This window comes from Cibotium barometz, chromosome 4 (assembly GCF_041138505.1).
Source record: "Cibotium barometz isolate CiBa-2024 chromosome 4, ASM4113850v1, whole genome shotgun sequence".
In the NCBI taxonomy this organism is placed as follows: Eukaryota; Viridiplantae; Streptophyta; class Polypodiopsida; order Cyatheales; family Cibotiaceae; genus Cibotium; species Cibotium barometz.
The window spans coordinates 18,396,645-18,418,054 of NC_141049.1; the positions used below are offsets into that span (position 1 = coordinate 18,396,645).

Consider the following 21,410-nt stretch of genomic DNA (forward strand, 5'->3'; position numbering starts at 1 on the left):
GTGGATTGGACTCTTTTGATCACTCTATACATCTTCATTTCAAGCATGAGACCTCAAGCCCAAGTTTGGCCCTTTCAGCATACAATGGAAGCTTTTCTCTACAAGGCTAGGTAGGAGGCCTTGTGCTTGTTAATGGCAAGGATCACATTTATCCGGTCTAGCCTAGGGAAGTGCATCCCACTTGGTGAAGCCTAATGTTGAGTGGTACACAAGCCTCATCAAGTGGAAGCATTTTTTTTAAAGAAAAAAACTTAAAACCATTGAAGAGTGGACATGAGGTGAGATGACATAATAATGCTTAAAATGATTACAAATGTAGTTCCAAGTTGAAGGAATGTAAGAATCTTAATGATAAATTTACCTCTTTAGGCGCGAGACCTCAAGCCCAAGTTTTCATCTCATCTGGAATAAAAAACCTCATCTTCGAAACTCATGGGGTGGGTTTACATATATACAAAGATAACTTTCTTTCATAACCATGATATAATCTAGTTCCTTTTCTCATATTCACATGAGGGGTGACATACTTTTGTTGCCCCATGATGTGGCGAGTCCGTTTGGAGGTTCTATTTTTAAATCCCCCCCATAAGTTCCCCCCACAAGGTCTGGTTACTAGTTGTTTCTTTGAAAAAGGGTAGTGGATTATAAAGACAAGGCTTGTGTAATTGCATTGGTGTGCTTGCAAGGGAAAATCACTTACGACTTCCTCATGAACCATCCTTAGAAGGGTTCCAACAAACAATGTGGCACACATTTATTTGTTTGAATGTATGTCCTAAATATGGCATCTTAATACAATTCATGGAGATACAAAATTTATGAAGTCATAAACAACTTTCCTTGACAATCATTTGGCAAGGATGTCATGTGGATGCTAGTAAAAGAGGAGATTCAAAACTTTAAGGAAAACCATTCACACCATGAATACCATGTGGATGCTAGTAAGGAGCCATGTGAATACCATGTGGATGCTAGTAAGGAGCCAAGGGAGATTTGAACCTCTAACTTTAGTCTGCATAATGGAATACTTTTAAGAAACTCTATGAAGATTCAAAAGAATAAGTATGTGCTAAGTCTATGCAATCTTTATGAGTCTTTGTGAAAAGGCAATGGACATCTCCAACTAGTTGGTTGAAGACACTAATGCTAGGAAAAAGAATCCTTATTTCAACTAAATAAAAATCGTTCTTTCAACCAAATGAACTGAAGACAATCCATGAAGGTAACCATAGTAAAAAACAACGAAAACAATATGCATGATTACTACTGTAACAAGAAACAATCCATCATCTATAGTAAAGAGGAGGTCATTATTTCAACATGGATTGCTCAAGAGACATCTTTGTAAAAGATGCATTAAATGCTAGCTTGTTCTAACAATGGCACACAATGAAATTGCTTGCAATGGATGGCTTAACCAGGTTGGAAATACAGTGGATGCCTCAAAGCCCTCCAACCACATATTTTGTCACTATTAAAATAACTTAATTGTGTTGTCATGGAGTGAAAACTTTCCCCACAAGGCTAGGACCCATAGTGCTTGTCAAAGGTATAGGTTGAAGCCTAATGTAGGAATGCTACATACACGCTGAGCCCCATCAAGTGAAAGCGCTTATTTTTTGCAAAAAAAAAGGCATCAAACCAAGGAGGACTGTACATGAGGTGACATAATGGATTGGCAAGAGACTTGTGGATCCTCATTATTGGCTAGAAAGTTTTACACAATACTGCTAGGCTACGCACAATTTGTTGGTGGGATGTCCGAGACCACATCACAAGGGTCCGTTGTGGACTTGGTCATGATCTTTGTTTTTTGTATGTTCATGTGGAGAGGATCATATGGACACATGGGATTAAGCTTAAGTTTAAGATGGAAGGCAAACTTCTTCTTCTTCTTCTTTTCATTTTTGTTTTTGTTTTTTTTATAAATTTTGTGTGGGAGGTATTATGAGAAGGCTCATTTCTTTATATCCCACACCTAATGGAGTCAGATTTACGGGTGTGGGGGGGAGGGAAGGGGTGGCTTATTAAACCCACAAGGTGAGCTTATGGAGCTGGAGCTCTATCGCTTTTGAGCTAAGGCTTAGGTTTAGACGAGGGTGGCGAAGTATCGCTTTTGAGTTAAGGCTTAGGTTTAGACGAGGGTGGCGAAATAGTTTGGCACTACACCTTCTTCTTCTTCTTTTTGTTTTGTTTTTTTGTTTGTGTGTGGGAGGTATTGTGAAGATGTTCATTTCTTTATATCCCACACCTTATGGAGTTAGATTTGGGGGTGTGGGGGTTGCTTATTAAACCCACAAGGTGAGCTTCTGGAGTTTGGCATGACACCTTCTTCTTCTTCTTTTTGTTTTTGTTTTTGTTTTTGTGTGTGTGTGTGTGTTGGGGGGAGGTATTGTGAGTAGGTTCATTTCTTTATATCCCACATCTTATGGAGTCAGATTTGGGGGTGGTTGGCTAGTGCGGAGGGGAAAAGGTGAGTTTCTGGAGCTGGAGCTCTATTTGCTGATGAAACGAGGGTGGCGAAACAGTTTGGCATGACACCTCAAAGGTTGCACTTCGTGGGGTTCGAACTTGAGACTGACTAGAAAGGGCTAAGAGCTCTAACCACTTGGGATATGCCCATTTGAGGAGGTGTAGAATGAATTTCGAGTTGTGTGTCCAGACCATTCCGCCGCCGCGTGTGAATCCATCCTAAGGGGTCCGCCCATAAGAGGATATTATATTATATTTTAATTATAGTTATATATTTAAATTTTATACAGGGTGGGTTGGAACTTGGGGGTAGGAATGAAAAGCACTGAAATCATTTACTCCGGGTTGGCGCCTTCCTGTCGACCACAAAACGCGTCCCTCGTGGCGCGTGAGCTGACGTGTCGCCTGATAAAACGCCAAAGAGAAGCACGCGGCGCCACGTGATTGGCCCCAGGTATGACGGGTGGGATGAAAACGCTCCATCACAGCGGCGATAGTGCCGCCGCCCATTTGGTTCACAGGATGAGCAGAGTTCCTCATCATCATCATCACCAGCATCTCTCTCGCGAGGTAGTACCCGCCTTCTTCCTTCTAAAGTAAAACCTGTTTGCTCATCCTCTTTCTCTTCACTCCCTAGCTTCTCTGTGACGCAATCCCTTTCATTCTTCCTGGTATTCCTTTGCTTTTATTCTGCTGCCTTTCCTCTTCTTTCTGCTACCTCTCTTTTTCGCTTTTCTCCCTCTTTCTTCTTCTGCTACGCTTCTTCACCACTTTCTCTCTTTCTGTTTTCCTTCTCCCCCCCCCCCCCCCCGCTCTCTGTCTCACCTTCCTTCTTCACGTCCTGCCACGTTTCGCCGTCTGTTCCTTCACCCCCGTTCAGTTCCCGCTCCTCCTGCTATTTTCTCACTTGTGTCTCTTACGTCCTCCCTCCTTTCGCCATTAACATGGCAGCTCCCGTCTCTTCCCCACCCTCACCAAGACTAGACCTCGACGGCAACGAAATCCTGCCCCTTACCATCTGCATGATTGGCGCCGGGGGCTTCATTGGCTCCCACCTCTGCGAGAAGCTCATGTGGGAGACCGACCACACAGTTCTCGCCATCGATGTCTACAGTGACAAGATTCAGCACCTCCTCGAGCCCTCACAACCATGGAGCAGCCGCATTGAATTCCACAAGATCAACATTAAGCACGATTCGCGCTTGGAGGGCCTCATCAAGCTGTCTGATCTGGTATTGACATCACTTCTGACTGTCTCATCGTAGAGTCTCAGTCGGCACTGCAGTTTGAGCGTATTCGGTGTTCTATTTAACTATAATGTCAATGTGTGTTGTGTCGGTGTGTACATTATAATGGAACACTAGCTAGCTGCAAAGCACCAGTTGAAATCCCTTCTAGGTTTACATGACCCATTGAAACTCTCAACTGACTGCAAGGCGTTTTGCTGTCTATTTATCCTATAGAGACTGCACGAAACCTTCTGGACAGCAAAATCTTGACAAGTTATATAGCAAGCTCGTTTCTTGGATCTTCTAATATGGAGGATCTACCTGCTGCGATGTTTTCTGAATTTTCAGAGGCTTGCAATGTGTAATGGAAGTGTCTTGTACCCAGCTGATCACTTCGAGACTGCAAGTTTAGGTTTAGCAGGTTTTTTTCCCCAAGCTGAGGCCTTATTGACTGTACAATAGTCACATTCGGCATGACTTACTCTTTTTTAACTGCCTCCTTTGCAAGCAAGAGTTTTGACATAATATATTGTTTGATTATGAATTGATGAATAGACTGTGAGCCGTCAGCAGAGAAATTCTGTCCCTCACAGTTGCCTCCTCCTGTGGGCCGTTTTGTCTTTCATCTTTTGTGACTTCGCCAGGTGATCAACTTAGCTGCCATCTGCACACCGGCTGACTACAACACGAGACCTCTAGACACCATATACAGCAACTTTGTGGATGCCCTCCCAGTGGTATGTTAGCTTGCTTGTTTTGTTCAGAATCAGTCAGTTTATCAAATAACAACCTATAATTTCAAAAGTGTATGGTATTTGTATAGGTGCGCTATTGCTCGGACAACAGCAAACGGCTTATCCACTTCTCGACTTGTGAGGTGTACGGCAAGACGATTGGCAGCTTTCTTCCGAAGAACAATCCTCTTAGACAGGTATGGATGCAAGCATATTAAGGTCTATGTGCATGGATAGTTATATGTTGCGAATCAGCTCTCCTCGTATAGAAGATCTTCTTTTTATTATTGTTTTTATAAGGCAGAACTTGTGATTTCAGCATGTCTTTTGTCTGACCCTAGTAAACAGAAGAAAAGGGACTTGTGTGTGAAGGCATGCTTGATCTTGGTAGCATGGAAAATCAGCTGCTGTGGGGTATGGTATTTTTGGTTTGGTTGGCGGGACTGTGTAAATGGCTGTAAACTTGTAAGTTTGTAAGCAGTGGATGATGGAATGATTGTATGGGGACATGATGGGACTATTGTTGGGTGTATTGTATGTGATCTGAGTTTGTGATGATCTGATCTCTTGCGTATCATCCGTTGCTGATTTTCCATTCTAGAGTAACTTGAGCACCCTTATGTGGAGTTTAATCCCTTGCATTGCTTGCTGAGATATTTGAATCAAAGTGGTGGTTCAAATTATACAGCTACCCTGCTGAGTTCTGAACTTATGAGAACCAAACATCGAGCACAATGTGTAAACACCTGTGATACATGTGTAAAGCTTATTGAGCCAAACTCATTTGTTTTTTACAGGATCCTGACTTCTATGTGCTCACTGAAGATAAATCGCCTTGCATTTTTGGGTCCGTTGAAAAGCAGCGGTGGTCTTATGCCTGTGCTAAGCAGTTGATTGAAAGGGTCATCTATGGTAAGCAAATTCCTTGTTTTTTGTGATTCAATGGTGTCCATATTTCACTTGTTGTTATCCACTGTAACTGGTTTCTTGCAATTTGTTTGCACTTGTGCAGGCGAGGGTGCGGAGAATGATCTTGAGTTCACCATAGTGAGACCTTTCAACTGGATTGGACCCAGGATGGATTTCATTCCTGGGATTGATGGCCCGAGTGAAGGTGTACCCAGAGTTTTGGCCTGTTTTAGCAATGTAAGTTTTTTTTTGGGACACTGTGGAAAGGCTTGCACAAAACTTTATTAGGCATTCTTCTGCGATAAGTTTAAAATAACAGCATACATCTTGTGGTTGTTTCCAGAATCTCTTGAGGGGTGAACCTCTGAAGCTTGTTGATGGTGGTGTCTCCCAACGTACTTTTGTGTACATCAAGGATGCCATCGAGGCAGTCCTTCTCATGATTGTGAGAAGACACCATCCTGTTCCTGACAATGCACTGCCCTAGATCAGGTTGCACAGTATTATTCACTCACAATGCTTAGCTAAATGCTCACATAGGTCCCTTTGTTATGCAGGAAAATCCTCAGAAAGCTAATGGACATATTTTCAATGTTGGAAACCCCAACAATGAAGTAACTGTAAGGGAACTTGCTGAATTAATGACTGAGGTGAGTCAGTCTTGACGCTCAGGCTATTTTATAAGCAATCTAGTTGTTTTGGTTGATTATTTTGTGAGCACAGGTCAGTTGAGGCTAACTATAATTGGGTGACATCAATGGATGATTGTTTATCGTTTGTAGAAGTGTTTAAAAGTAGTGGTGTTAATGTTAATGCTTGTGGTGTCTTAAGTGCTTCTGCCCATGCTCTCTTATACTATTTTAAGCATTTTGTGAGGCCCTCGTATATGCTTAACGTTGTTTCCTGATCAGGTTTACAGTAAGGTCAGTGGAAGGCCCATGCTTGAGACTCCAACCATTGATGTGAGCTCAAAGGAGTTCTATGGTGAGGGCTATGATGACAGTGATAAGAGGATTCCTGACATGACAATCATTAAAAGACAGCTTGGTGAGCTACATATATTGTGGGTTTGAGTTCTAATGTATTCCCCGATTTCTTAAAGGGTAAAGCTCTGAAATGATCTTTGGGTGACACACAGGGTGGGAACCTTTCACATCCTTGCCAGATCTACTGCATACAACTCTGACGTATCAGCACAAGACCTATGCAAATGCTATCAAACAAGCCATGTCAAAATCTGTTGCTTCGCATTGAAAGTATATCCTGCCCTACCCCCCTTTTTGAGTTTTGTGCCTTGTCCATCAGCACTGACAAGCCCCATTCTTTAAACCTATTCATTATGGAACATATCAACAGAGCCCGAAGTGATGTATGAATTTTCACAGTTTTACTCATGCGAGCATTGAAATGGCATGGTGCACTCAATAATATTGTTGGAAAAAGATTGTGCACATATTATTTGTCTAGTATAATATAGCTAGATTCATCTAGGTATATAATTCAACTGTATTAGCAAATTTGCAGATTTCACATTGTGAAGTTTTCATCTGAGTTGCGGCCAGTTGGTAATGTGCCAATTATTTCTGTCTACTTGTTTGTCCTATCAACTACTTGTTTGTTGTACTAATTTTTTCTATTTGCTATTTCCCTTAGTGCCAGGCTTCATTATGGGTGAGTCTACCTTGCATCTCCGGAGGTTTGATAGAAACTCAATACGAAGGGCTTTGTGTGAATATATGCTCTTATGTGAGAGTGTGTGTGTGTGTGTGTGCATATCTTGATACAGAGTTCTACACCCACTATTGGGCATTGATGACGTTAGTGGGGATGCTGTAGTACCTAGTCCATACTATGCATAATGGAGTTGATAGTTATATTCTTGTGGGTTGACTACCATGAGTATATAACATGCACGTTCCTAAAAGGTGAATTTGGGCATGTTCCTAGATTCATCTAGGTATATAATATAATATAGCTTGTCCCCCGTTTGTTAGTTTAACAGCTCCTGCTTGGGTGTTCTTTTACATTTTCCCTTTCATGGCTTTGAAACATGCTAAGAAAGATGATGTTGAATGCTGTACAGCGTGGGCATATGTCTAGCGCTCCCCTACGTGCGTCTGTTCTTTTGTCTCCTTGTCTTGAATTAAAAGATTTTCAGCCATTGCTCTAAAGTGTGACCTGTCTCAGAAATTCCCTCTCCCTCTCCCTCTCCCTCTCCCTCTCCCTCTCCGTCTCCCTCTCCCTATCTGCAATTTGCTCGCTGTGTTTTTGTTTTTTCCCTTTCCAAGGTGCAGAGGTTGGAGGCAAGATTCTATTGTCTGCCGTCGTGTGAGCATGTTTTTACGGTAGTAGCATGTTGTCTCTGAAGTAGAAAGGGGGGGCTTCCTTCCCTCCTAGTGAGGCACAATGAAGAAAAAGTAATGGTGACCACGGTTTTTCAAACCAACAGTCACTTAAACAGGCTCAGTTGACTCGCCCAACTTGCAAGGGAGATCACTTTATATGTGATTTGAAATTGGATTACATACTTCAAGCAGTGATACTCGTGGGCTGTTGAAGGTGACATTATTGACTGATGCAGACAACCGATTGTCTGGAAACACCCCCGCCGAGCACGTAGAGCAAGGCTGCAGCTTAATAGCTGATTGTGAAGAAAAGATCCTTGTCTACTGTCTGGGGCACCCTGTTGTAGTAGTAACCTCTAAAGTACGATCGACTCCGCAAGGGTGGTGAGGTTTTTTCCAGGTGTTATTTACCAGCTACCGAGCCGTTGTACAATACCTCAAGCTGGCCATTGATCGTGAGAGCGTCAGACGTATGCACCGCCAATTTGCAATGACTGCTATCATGTTTTCAACGTTCCCATTCCACCATTCCCCTAGTGAGAAACCCGAACAAAGATCAGACACAATTACGAAAGACAAATCTAGGATTAGCTAGATAGTAGAGGGCTATTTAGTCTTTCCAAGCATACTTTTTAATCAAACAGCAAGCCATTTAATGGGTCAAAGGGTTCCCAGCAGAGGGTGTATGTATGATTCAGTAAAACAAATTATTCGCACAATACTCTGCAGCTGAGCATGATTGATTTCTTTAAATTTGTAAGCACGTCCAGCCATCTACCTATGAGAACTGGGATCTTTGTATTGGGTGCACTGAAAGGATATTCCATGGTCTTTGGAGTCATGATACCTATGAGAACTGGGATCTTTGTATTGGGTGCACTGAAAGGATATTCCATGGTCTTTGGAGTCATGATGAGAGCTCCATGGACAGTAGCTCGCAGGCAGCTGATGTGCGCGTGATAAAATAGGGCTCTTCTCTGATTTACCACTTGGAATTTGTGGACGTAGGAGTAACACGTTTGGATTGGGCATTGAAGGAGAAAGAAACTTGGCCCGAAATCTCTGTCGAGGCTATGTGCAACAGCTGTGTTGGCCTTTCCACCACCAAAATTTTGCTTGAAATCATTTGACACGCTCCATGAATTTGAAAGGCATTTGCTTGCCAAGCTTTCATCTGCAACAACTGTATATGCTATCAATGACAGCTATAAGTATAAAGTGCACGCATTAATGTCTGTCCCCACACGGCAATAGTTTCCTTAATTTCTGGCATTCGCAATGAGATTCGCAGTGCTCTGGAGTGCAACGTTTCTGTGCCGGCGTCGTCGGTGGAGATGGTGGCCATCCATGCGCTCTCGAGTCGACCTTTTCACCCCTGCATCATCGCTGGAGATGGTGGCCATCCCCATGCCCTAGCAACGACCGCAGAAATCGAGTGTTTACAGTCATTTCACCAATCTGTCTATCTTCTTGGCTAATGTAATCAGAGGTTCTCTGAGGAACAAACTCAGTGAACGTGTTGCCATTATATGTTACGCTGCTTGATACCTGAATGGAGAGTACGACGATGTGTTGGGACTGCAGCGTAGTTTTCAAGTAACTCCAATCAGAAGGTCAGGCATCAGAACTTATGAGTTTGTTGATTCAGTGCGACATGGAGGAAAGCTTATGTGATTAACCTGGAGTTCAGGATCGAGGTTTCCATTAAGAGCCTGCAGCAAAGTTGTTTTCCTGGAACCTGGAGGCCCAAGGAGCAGTGTCGTCCTACAAACCCTTTGAGGAATCAGGTCAGCCATACAAATTAAATTTTAAAAGTAGCTGCATAACTTGGTATTCAAAAAGCAAAATAAATGCTCACCTGGCAGGCTTCAACATCCCACTGATGTCACTGAGAACAGGGATTCGGCCAAGAAAACCCTGAGTAAATTCCCCAAACGCCCAGGAATTTTCTTGAAGCGTAGCTAGAGGCAGTGCAGTACGACCCGAGTTAATTTTTTCAAAGAAAACGGTTCTGAGAGCAGCTAGCTGCCTCTATGATATTCAGTGTGAAGTTCCAGAGCGTTAGGAGGGCTCTGCTGCCAACATACGCATCTCTGCTTGCACAGTAAGGATTTCAAAGCGAATCTCTAATCTCGGAAGGTCAATACCGACCAGCAAATCAAAGAAGATTTTTTAGAAAAGAAGAAGATAGATGAGCTGTTATAACCTCTCGATTCTGTTTGAGTTTAGAGAGGAAACGCTCATGATTGTCATCGGCCGCGCTGATACTCTCCAGAAGTTGAGCCCTTTCTGCAGCCCCGAGTTTGGTGGCGACGATAGCTCTCCCACCATGCATAACCTCAAGAAGAAGCTCTCCTGCTGCTGCTTGATCCCCAGTACTAAGCTTTTGGCCAAGTCGACGACGTGCTGTTTCAGGCACTTGAGCGTCCTCACCTGGACTCTGCATCTTCCACCGCCAGCAACTTCAATATGGACAGCATCCGATCCTGTTCATTCGAAGCGTCACGCCGGGAGACCTCCTACATGCATCTCTACGAAAAAGGGGAGAAAAAAAAAATTCAAAACCTCCAACCTTTGAGATGTAGAATAAGAAAAAAGGTTCAGACTTTTGGATGCCAAGTAAAAAATGATTTAAATCAATCAAAATGAAAACATTAAGTTAAACTTTTTTTTTTTCGTAGACACCTGGGGCCCACTCAAGTGGGTGGAGCCGATTTTCCCTTTCAACAATTAGCCAATTATCATGGTCGGGCAAGGGCAAGAGCCATGAATTAGGCATCCCCCATGACCACTGCGATGAGTCGAGCGCTGGAACAGCGGAGGGTCTCATATGGATCCTCCTATCTCGGGTGATCCACCACCCAAGGAGGAGTCGTCACTCGAGTGTTAAAGGGGCAGAGGGAGCCTAGTGGAACTTGCTCATAACCTAGAGGTTACAAGTCACAAGCTTGACCACTACACTAACTCAGTTGGGCATTAAGTTAAACCTTTAGTATCCTAAGTTTACAATGGTCCTAAAAAATAGAAATTCTAGTGAAAATATTTTGGTTGTCGTACTCCAGATTTTTCTCTTTTGAAAACAGTAAAATGACTAGCGGTCGAGATGCAAATAAAAGCGTTTACAAGCTCTCTCCCAAATGAATTTATCCATTAGCCTTCCAAGAAAAGTACTATGGTATATTTTTCTGGTGGTCAGAAGATAAAAAAAGGTTTTGTAAGCTTTGTCAATGTGCTCGAAAAAAAACCACACCTCGAAGATCAAGAGTAACTGGATGAAGGAAATTAGAGTTTAAATTCTCTTTATGAAATAAGTCTCTTGGGTCTTCCTTGATTGTAAGAGCTTCAAGTGTTAACCACTATTTGAAACCATTCTTAGACTTGCTCTAGAAGTACTCGGAACCTTTGATGCAAACTCGGTTTCGACTAATTGTTGGAAACGATAATAGAATCAATTGTAACGTATCAAACCATACCTCCGTAAACCTACCAAGTCTCCAAGTCTTCAATCATGGTAAACGAGTAACTTAGCAAAGTGCTTCCTAGTTAGGTAGGCTAGACTTCTTCGGATCCATCTCAAGCAAGGAGCCTTGGAAAGAAATGAGCTAACGAAACACAAAAGTAAGTGGAGGAATCAAGGAATGCTTGGAAACATGAGCCGCCATGGTCCTCCGAACTCTGCATTCACCAACTGGCTTTGTAAAGAGCCAATGTCATGGAATACCACTTCACAAAGGGATGTAGATACACATGTATCACACAAAGGAAAAGAAAAGGTAGATCAGCTTTTATGCGTGATTCATCAACATGTCACTCTTATGTGGATGGTGACTGGTGGTTTTGAGTAGTCTTAATGAGACGCTTAGCATTCCATTAGTGGTCAGCCTTGGTGTAAGGATAACCATAGTTGTCTTGAGGGCACTTGGCATTGATCTAGATGTGTATGTAGGTCTACGAGGGTTAGATACCTCATTGACAGATAGAGATATAACGGATATACAGTTCATTATTATGCTTACATGGTTAGAGCTATACATGAGCTAGATCAGCTTACTTGTTTTGAGCAAGCACTTGGAAATAAAATATGGGAAGATGTCATAGATGAGGAGATGGCAACATTGGATGCAAATGAAAAATGAGATTTGGAGCTTTTGGTCAAGGAGAAAAATGCCATAGATGAGGAGATGGTAGTATTGGATGCAAATGCAACATGGGATTTAGTGTCTTTGCCTAAGAAAAAAAATTAAATGTGAGTGGGCGTATAAGGTTAAGTACAACTTAGATCGATGAATAAGCATGTAGTATAAAGCAAGATTGGTTGCCAAGGGTTATGTATAGACCCATGGCATTGACTAAGGAGGAGACATTTAATCCAGTTCCAAGAATGGCAATCATGAGGGATCTAGGTGTAGGCGAAAGATTGGTCTTTATATTAGATGGATGTAAAGAGTTCTTTTTTGCATGTTGATTTGCAAAGAAGTTGTTATGGTTCACCTTGACCCCTCTCGAAACACATCCAACACAAGAGATTACCTGGTGAACCGTAACTGTCGTCGTGAGAATCTTTTCAATGGCCGAGCTCGTGATCCTTGAGGTTTTCAAATTCCAAGCTTTACAACTCCTTGAGAAGCAATTTCACCACACCTCCCATGAGCATTGTCACACCGCCGCATTGCACTATGGGTACTCATTCTTTCTCTCACCTCACTTCACTCATACACACACTCCACTAACACACTCACTAGCATGCATCAGGGAGAGAGATTAGCAAGAGCAAGAATCTATTGTACAATGGGAGAGTATGTTGTATTATGAGAGAAATTCACTTATATACATGGCCATAAGTTTTCACACTCACTTAAATTGTGGCCGACCTAGACTCATAAGAGACCTAATGCTATTACAATGACTACTCTCGTAATATATCCATGAAGTACATCACTTGGGACTTCATCCTAACTTACTACCACACGCTCTTGAAACGGGAGTCATACGAGCTATACCTGTCCAATATGTGTCTACGTAGCCGTGTACATCCAAGCTCTTTACCATGCTCATGAAGATCATAATGTGCAGTGGTCTTTACATAGCGCATAATGCGTCTCACTGCATCCAAATGAGGTTTTTTAGGGCTTTGCATAAATTGTGGCTTACTAGCTCACAGCATAACTTAGATCCGGTCGTGTGATAGTCATGTAAATAAGACTACCAACCATCTTTTTATACATAGATGGATCATCCAACTCTTCACCAAAATCAAACCAAAATCAGTCCATAACTTCACATTTTGCTCCAAAGAAGATGTACTCATTGGCTTATACCCTGTCATCCTATATCTTGCCAACATATCCAATGCATATTGGCGTTGTACTATCCATGTTCCTGCATGGTTTTGATCACTTCAATCCCAAGAAAATATCTCAATTACCCAGGTCTTTTATATCAAACTATCCACTCAATGCCTTCGTGACATGCATAACATGTGTGGTATGATCTCTTGTGACAATCAAGTCATCCACATAGATGACAAGCAAGACAATCCCATGATCTGTCTTCTTCATATAGAGTGAAGAAATTGCTGAAGAAACCTGAAATCCAATGGAGATAAGATATCAGCTTATCTTATCACTCCAAGCACGAGGTGCTTGCTTCAAACCATATATTGCTTTCTTTAGCCTACATACATGAGTGGGGTACCTCGGGTGTACATATCCTTCTGGCTGTGCCATATAAACTTCCTCTTGTAAATCACCATTTTGAAATGCATTTTCATATCCATTTAATGCATTTCCCAACCATTTGCTATAGCCATAACAATGACTACTCTCACTGTTCTTCCCATCTTTGCAACTAGACTAAATGTTTCATCATAGTCTAAGCCTTGGGTTTGTGTATAACCCTTAGCTACCAGCCGTGCTTTATGGCGCTCAATGGAACCATCTGATTTGCATTTCACCTTATAAACCCATTTGCAACCAATGACATTCTTGCCTTGTGGTAAGGCAACCAAATCCCAAGTTTCATTATGTACTAATGCGTCCATCTCAACATCCATTGCCTTCTTCCATACATGCTTCCCAATAGCTTTTGTATAGCATGTAGGTTCCACGTGCTTCACCAAAGAGGTCATATATGCGTAATGCATAGCAAAGTCACGATATGTTAACCTGTCAACTGGATGCCTGATCTCCACAATGCATGCGGATCACTCTGAACACCTATCACTCTAGCATGTGGAGGCACATATCTATCCTGCCTTGCATTTGGCGTGTGTAAAATTGGTATGTCAAGTTCTTCATCCAAACTTTATGAACTTGACGACTCATAATCTGTAATGCCAATTCCTTCAACCTTCTTTTCTCCTTTATCCACAGCACTACTCCCAGTGCTTGCACTATCATGTCTCAAATGTCCTGACCATGGACGTATAGTGCTGCTCTCAGGCTCTGCTGGCCCAAACATAGAAGTAGAACTTGTTTGTGGCAAGTTCACATACATATCAACATCAATGGAATCAATGACACCCTCATCCTTTGTCTTGTGCCAACTAGCAAGTTTATCAAACACCACATCTCGTGAAATAAGCACTTGCCTAGTATGTGGATTGTAACATTTATATGCCTTGCGATCTTACCCAACAAAAATGCACTTTTTTGCCTTAGGATCTAGCTTCTTCCTTCTCTCATCTGGCACATGCATATAAGCTATGCTACCAAACACTTTGAGGTGTCCAATGTCTGGCCTAAAACTTGTAAGACGCATCTCTGGCATACTTTCATATATGGCAGTTGTGGGTGTCTTATTAAATACATACACCGCTGTGGCACACGCTTCTACCCAATAATAATATGGCATGCCATCCACATCACCAACAATGACTCTATTTTTTCTCTCAGCAACACCATTTTGTTGAGGTGTGCACCTGCAAGTTAGCTGTCTTCTTATGCCATTCTTTCTCAAGAAGTTCTCAAAAGCATGTGAGGTGTATTCACCACCTCCATCTGTCCTCAAACATTTTATCCAACAGCCATACTGCTTCTCTGCAAAAGCTTTGACATCCATAAACCTTTCCAACACTTCACTCTTCTCTTTGAGAAAGTAAATCCAAGTCATTCTGTTGAAATCATCAATGAATGTCACATAATACATGTTGTCTTTAATGGATGGGTTTTATGCAAGATCCCATACATCACTATGAACAATCTCAACTGGCCTGCTACTCATGGAAATGGCAACCTTGCTTGCTTTCCAAACTGGCAAGCATCACATACATGCATACTCCCATCATACTTGAATCTAGGCAGCCTACCAACAATGTCTCTTGCCTGCATGTTCTTTAACCTTTGTATGTTCACATGTCCAATCCTTTTATGCCACATTTCAATGTCTTGTACCACATTTTGGCTTTTAGAGAACATAGTCGATTTTAACTCGGGAATCCCAGCATCCAATTTGAATAACTTGCCTTCTTTCTTGCCTTTGGCAAATGACTCTACATCCATTTTTGAAATCCTCAACGAAGCAACCATGCTTGTTGAAAACGAACCTGTAAACCTTGCTCAACTATTTGACTGACTAAGGCAAACTCTTTGTAATAGAAGGCACATATTAGACGTCTGACATAGACTCCATTTCACCATTGTGCATCACCAATGTCACACTCCCAACATGAGTGATAGTATGCTCACCTGTCTCCACATAGCCTTTCACATCCATTGGCTTCATATGTTCAAACCATTTGCCATGATAAGTCATATGGTTTGATGTTCCAGAGTCCATATACCAAGTGTCATCATTGTCACCATGTGTCATAGACTCCACGACATGTTTCATGGCAAACAAGTGATTTGCACTACCATCATGACTGCTTGATGCAAAATTTTCACTATTTGCATAATTTCCACCATGTTGTGCGCTCCAAAATTTTCACTATTTGCATAATTTCCACCATGTTGTGCTCTATCCCCTCTCAAATCATTCTGTTGTGGTAACAGTCACGTGGTGCCATATGATCAAACTTTCTACAATAATGGCATTCCACATTTTGCATAGATGCTTGTTGGCCTTGCCAACATCCTCTTTCACGAGAATTACCTTTACCTCTTTGAGGTGTATATCCATGACCACCTCTAGCACCATATGAAGGTTGAAAATTCTATTGTGGTGACCTATCCTGCCATCCACAACCAACACTACGACCTCGTGATGCAGATCTCCCCCTGCCTCTAAATCTCCTTTGTGAATGGAAAGCCTGATTCTTGCCATGATCATCATGGCTAGTAGATGCATCATGAAAAGGGTCACTGAGTTTGATTTCCTCAACAAGCAAGAGTGAAACTAACTCATCAAAATCTGATAAACCTATACTCTGAACAGAGATAGATGTATCAAAAGACTTGTACTCCTTGCCAAGACCACGCAAGGCAATGTATACCAAATCATCATCAGGCATGGGGGCATTGATAGTTGCCAATGCATCTACATACTTCTTAATCTTTTATACATAATCATGAATACTCCTTCCTTTTCACTTCACATTGTGAATCTGTTGTCAACTGAGACTTACGAGCACTACTATCTGTATCAAACAGTTTTTACCAAAGTATCCCATGCATCCTTGGGATTCTAAGCATCATGTATATGTATGAGTATAGCATCCGAGATGCATATAGACAAGTAATGCAAAACTTTTTATGCTCTCTCTGACCATTGTTTATGAGCTACAACTTGTTGTGTAGGTTTTTGGCTCTGGCTCCGCACCTGTAACAAGGTTCCAAAATCCTTTTCCTTTCAGAAAGCTTTTGATCCTATACTTCCATGCTGCCTGGAAGTTCTTTCTATTCAACTTCTCACCCACAATCTGTACTGACATATTTGCTCAATGCAAATGCACCTTTTGCACACGTCCAATTCTGTAAATGAGCCTTCCTCACCTCAACCACACTCTAATAAGTGTCCCAGATACTCCAAAGTACTCAACCAACTTCACTGTTGATGTAGAAAATCACACTGAGTGCATTCAAATTGAACTAGCATACGCAGTCCAAAATACCTTGTTTTGGTGTACTTTCCAAGGCTTCCAAATACTTCAAATTGTAATATAGTGGTTCAATCAAGTGTATATAACTTGTATTAACACCTGAACAAGCTCAATGATGCATATTAACACCAACCAAGGTGCATACATACCATAAATATCAAATCTCCTTACCATAAATATCAAATCTCCTTCTCTATTTTGAGAAAAACCAGTAGAAAAAGTGTTCTAATTTCTTCAAATCTTGTCCAAATTGAGGGACCATGCATTCATTAGCTTAGAAATGATATCTACTAACTCCATGTAAAAGTAATTAGATCAATTGTCAAAATTGAGTGAGTAATTAGTTGATTAACGATCCTCTGTTTTACTAATCACAATTGACAACACTCTTAAATCAAGTCATAATTGGCTCCCAAATGCCTAATTGCTCCAACAAAACACATAGCATCCTTCTCCTCTGTGTGTACCACAATATTGCTAAGAAAATTGTGCAAGGAATCAACCAACCAAGCCTGACCTCAAAACCTGCTCTGTTTTAGCCTCCCACGATGCACCGCCTATAATTAGGGAGAATTCGCGAGTTATGTGTGACTAATGATGGTATATATCAGTTTCCAACATCCCTAGGCATGCACCCAAGCCATCAACCTTGTGATTTTTATAAAAAACTGGCTCCAATTGCATAAAAAATGAGCATCTATTCACTGTTTTTGTGAGGGCTTCAAAATAGAAATTTTCCAACACATTCAATGCATCACACTTGCTCCAAAATTACTCTAGAGCTTTCACATGAGTTGCCAACACATTCCCATTGCTAGATACATGAACCTTTGCCAGATTTGCAACCATTTGCACAACATACATTCACCGCTATCAAGCTTCAATGGAGAGCTTGCAAAACAGAATTCCCATTGCCAGATACATGAACCTTTGCCAGATTTGCGACCATTTGCACAACATACATTCACCGCTATCAAGCTTCAATGGAGAGCTTGCAAAACAGAATTTTTCTTTGCTTTGGGCAACTCAAATTTGACATTGTTTGTGATTTTGCACCTGCAATCCGCTCAAGGATGTTTAGTTTTTCTTACCCGATAGGCCAAGCTCTCAAATTTGGTGAAAATCGGTATGCTCCAAGCTTCACAGCTCCAATGGCAAGCTCCACAGCTTTTCTTCACAACTTCTTCTCCCTCTTCTCTCACTCACTCATAAACCCTAATAGAGAGCACCAAGCTTTGATACCATGATGAAAAACAGGTAGAGGGAGAGGGAACACACACAGAGGAGCAAACCCTAATGTATTACTCAAACCCTAGCCATAGAGGGAAGCCATGTCCCATCTCACACAATGCATAAAGCCATAATGGAAAAGCTACAACAGAGGGAATACACACAGAGGAGCAAACCCTAATGTATTACTCAAACCCTAGCCATAGAGGGAAGCCATGTCCCATCTTACACAATGCATAAAGCCATAATGGAAAAGCTACAACACACTACTTGCATAAAGCCATAATGGAAAAGCTACAACACACTACTTGTGTTGTGTCCACACAACTATAACCTATTGGACGCAATCATTTATGTCTCACACATGCTACTATCTAACATGCCGGCACATAATGTAATTGGCATAAAGCTGTCATCGAGCTTGAATCTCAACAAGATAAAGTTGTGCTTGAGCTATAGTGATTTTATTGGAAAGTTCCAATCTAGCCAGAATCCTAGGGATCTTTTCAATAAGATATGTTGGAAGTTTCAGCTCCTCCAAGGTCTCTTCCTCCCGTAAATAGCAATTGTACAATGCACGCAGGAGTGTTCAACGTGACTGTTTGTATGGATTCATCAATTGAATACGAGTCACGTATTCAAGTTCCACCAGGGATGACATCATTCTCAAGGGAATTTAGGGTAACATGGAATGTAAATTTCACGTCTCCACCCACCGATTGTTTGAGTAGCATAGCTAAAGTAACCGAGAACTTCAATGTTTTGTCCATTGTTAAATTTGCAGCAATGTGATGAGCTATGGTGGATCAAATGCTAGAATCAACATCATTAGAAAAGAGATTAAATGATAATTAAGATGTGATTAGTGAGCAATTAATTGATAGCTTAATGTAGGCATGGGTAATCAAAAGCCAGTAAATTCTCACTAGGCCAATGCCTCAATTTATATAGTTCACATCCAAGTATCCAATCCCACTAATTTCTCCTTGATTCACTCCATCTCTTTTGCTTGATTCTCTCCACCTCTTCACTTTTCCTAGAATATCTCCACACCTCCTAAATCTCCTCATGCTACCCTTTTTCTCTCCCAGTAGGTACTTCATACCTTTTCACAAGTTCTCTCACATTTACAGATTCTATTTTACAGCCTCTTGCCAGGGCTTGTTCCCACACACCCCCTATTCACTTGTATATTTCAACACCTCCGCTCAAGTGAATACTCCTAGCACACCTGGACCCTATACCAAGTTTTCCTCTTACTTGATAGTCCGCCACAACCAGTGCCTAGCACACCTCCCCTCAAGTGAATAATCCTAGCACACCTCGACCCTATACCAAGTTTCCCTCTTACTTGATAGTCCGCGACCAGTGCCTCAAGTCCCTAAACTCATAGTCCTTGACACACTCTCTCTCTCTCTCTCTATGTGTCCAAGGCTACTAAGTGCCCGTGACCTTGACTAAAGTGCTCACATATACATCTACCACATGGCCTACATCATCGGTGGCTCAGAGGTGGTTTTACTCTGTTGGGGTAGGTTACATTGGGTTGTGAGGTTTTCTCTCTCTCTCTCTCTCTCTCTCTCTCTCTCTCTGATATTTTCACATGGCTCCTCACTTCTTGGAGCCTCACATCTTCTCTTGTCTTCAGTCTTCTTGTCGTGGCAGCTTCTCTTCACGCGTCCATGTCTTCCTTCAATGCTTCATTTAGCTCTTCTTCTCGGTGTTGATCTTCCTCTTGGTGGAAAGAGATGTTCTTCTTTTTTCATGCTGGGGTCACCCATGAGCTTGATCGTCAGTTCTTGCTCCATGTGAGCAACATGTTTTAATGTATTGTTGACAGTTCTTTTGGGCTTTTGATGTTTATCTTGTGTCATTATGCAATGCAAACCTAAATCTATGCGGGAGGTCTTGCCTCTTGCCTTATTCCGGACAAGGTAAGTGTCTGATCTCATTTTTACAAAATGATGTAATGTGTCCAATATATAATGCATATAGCATTCATTCTTATGCACATTCCCAAATGTAACTCTGGCTGTGAATAACTTGAATTTGTGTGTGGGTTAAATGCAAGATGATGATTACCACAAATTTATCAGCACAATTTTATCAAAAATTACATTAAACCAAGGGTAACAAATTTGTACGGAATGGTTGGAGTATCAAACCATCTCCGAATTGTAATATGAAGTTATAGGGATCTGTATCAGATACCTAATGGTTAATTTGAACTCTCAATTGCACCAAAAAATAGTGATTAGTATTGATTAATCATTGATTAGCAAATTAATCCTCTCTTTTGTGTACAGAAAACAGAGTATGCGGGGAGTCTATATCTGAGGCCTTAAAGTTCAAATGAGCTTAAATCCTTTCAAGGCCATCAATAGTAATTAGTCTAGTAGAGGATTAAGCTAAGAAGCACAAGATTTGATCAAACATTGAATGCTTAATCTCTGTTTTACTAAAGTCATTTGTCTGCAAATTTGATGAAGAGCTTGGATCTCACTGTAGACTTGATCAAATCAAAATCTGTCTTCACCAGCTTGTAGAGCACCTTTGAAAACCTCTAGGGCCAAGAGGAATTAGAGCAATTTGATCTGGAGAAGAAGACATTTCATTTTTTCCTCAAAAAAATGGCACTTGCTAAATCATGATTTTCGTGAGCTTCGCTTGGCGGTTTGATGTGCCGATTTGATGGGCTGGAGGCTGGCTATGCTTGCCTAGAAGCACTTTCCCTAATGTTGCTCCTGGAGGGAGATCAATCCCCTCCACTAGTTGGGGGTGCAAAGAGCTTGTTGAAAACAACTAAAAATATGATTATTTCTTAATCATCTTCTAATCTTAATTAGCAAGATAATGGGCTCATAAATTTGATGGATTCTAGGCTAGGCTCTGATACCATATTAAAATTGCAGCAATGTGATGAGCTATGGTGGATCAAATACTAGAATCAACATCATTAGACATCCATTCACATCTATTTACATCACATCACATGTCATCCATTCACATTTCAACGCATCCATTCACATCCATCTCATTCATTACATCCACATCACATCACATACATTCCATCCACATTACATCACGTCCACATCTCATTCTCATCCATTTACATCACATCACATCCTTTCACATATCATCACATCTCAATCTCATCTCATCATATTCACATCCACATTCATTTACATCATATCACATCCCATCCATATAGTTCCAAAAAAAGTGCATGCTAGTAACTTCCCAGATGGAAGAGGAGGTCCTAAAACATATTTTCCATCACTGTCTTAAGAAAAAAATCTTTTTCAAGAATTTTTTTCCTATTTCGCAACATGTTTTTGAGGATGTTTCAAAAGGAATTTGGAAGAATTCTTTATGAGAGATTTGTAATATTTTTGGAGTACTACAACTTTGTCTCACTGAGTCATTTGTGATTTTTTATTAAGACTCTCAAAAG

The 21,410-nt window shown here is 41.3% G+C and overlaps 1 protein-coding gene and 1 long non-coding RNA gene across 2 annotated transcripts; one reads left to right on the plus strand and one right to left on the minus strand.

The window, feature by feature from the left end:
* The first annotated feature begins 2,974 nt into the window (after positions 1-2,974).
* LOC147638985 (UDP-D-apiose/UDP-D-xylose synthase 2-like) lies at positions 2,975-6,895 on the plus strand. Its single transcript, XM_086786261.1, has 9 exons — positions 2,975-3,704; positions 4,346-4,438; positions 4,525-4,632; positions 5,233-5,347; positions 5,448-5,581; positions 5,688-5,789; positions 5,902-5,994; positions 6,256-6,391; positions 6,483-6,895. Exons 1-9 carry the CDS (start codon positions 3,417-3,419, stop codon positions 6,596-6,598), a joined length of 1,185 nt encoding a protein of 394 aa, XP_086642387.1. The 5' UTR covers positions 2,975-3,416; the 3' UTR covers positions 6,599-6,895.
* LOC147638986 (uncharacterized) lies at positions 6,482-10,738 on the minus strand. Its single transcript, XR_015264035.1, has 2 exons — positions 9,548-10,738; positions 6,482-9,453 (listed from the first exon to the last, which is right to left on the minus strand). It is a non-coding gene; the product is annotated as an uncharacterized LOC147638986 (long non-coding RNA).
* Between the last annotated feature and the right edge of the window lie 10,672 nt (positions 10,739-21,410).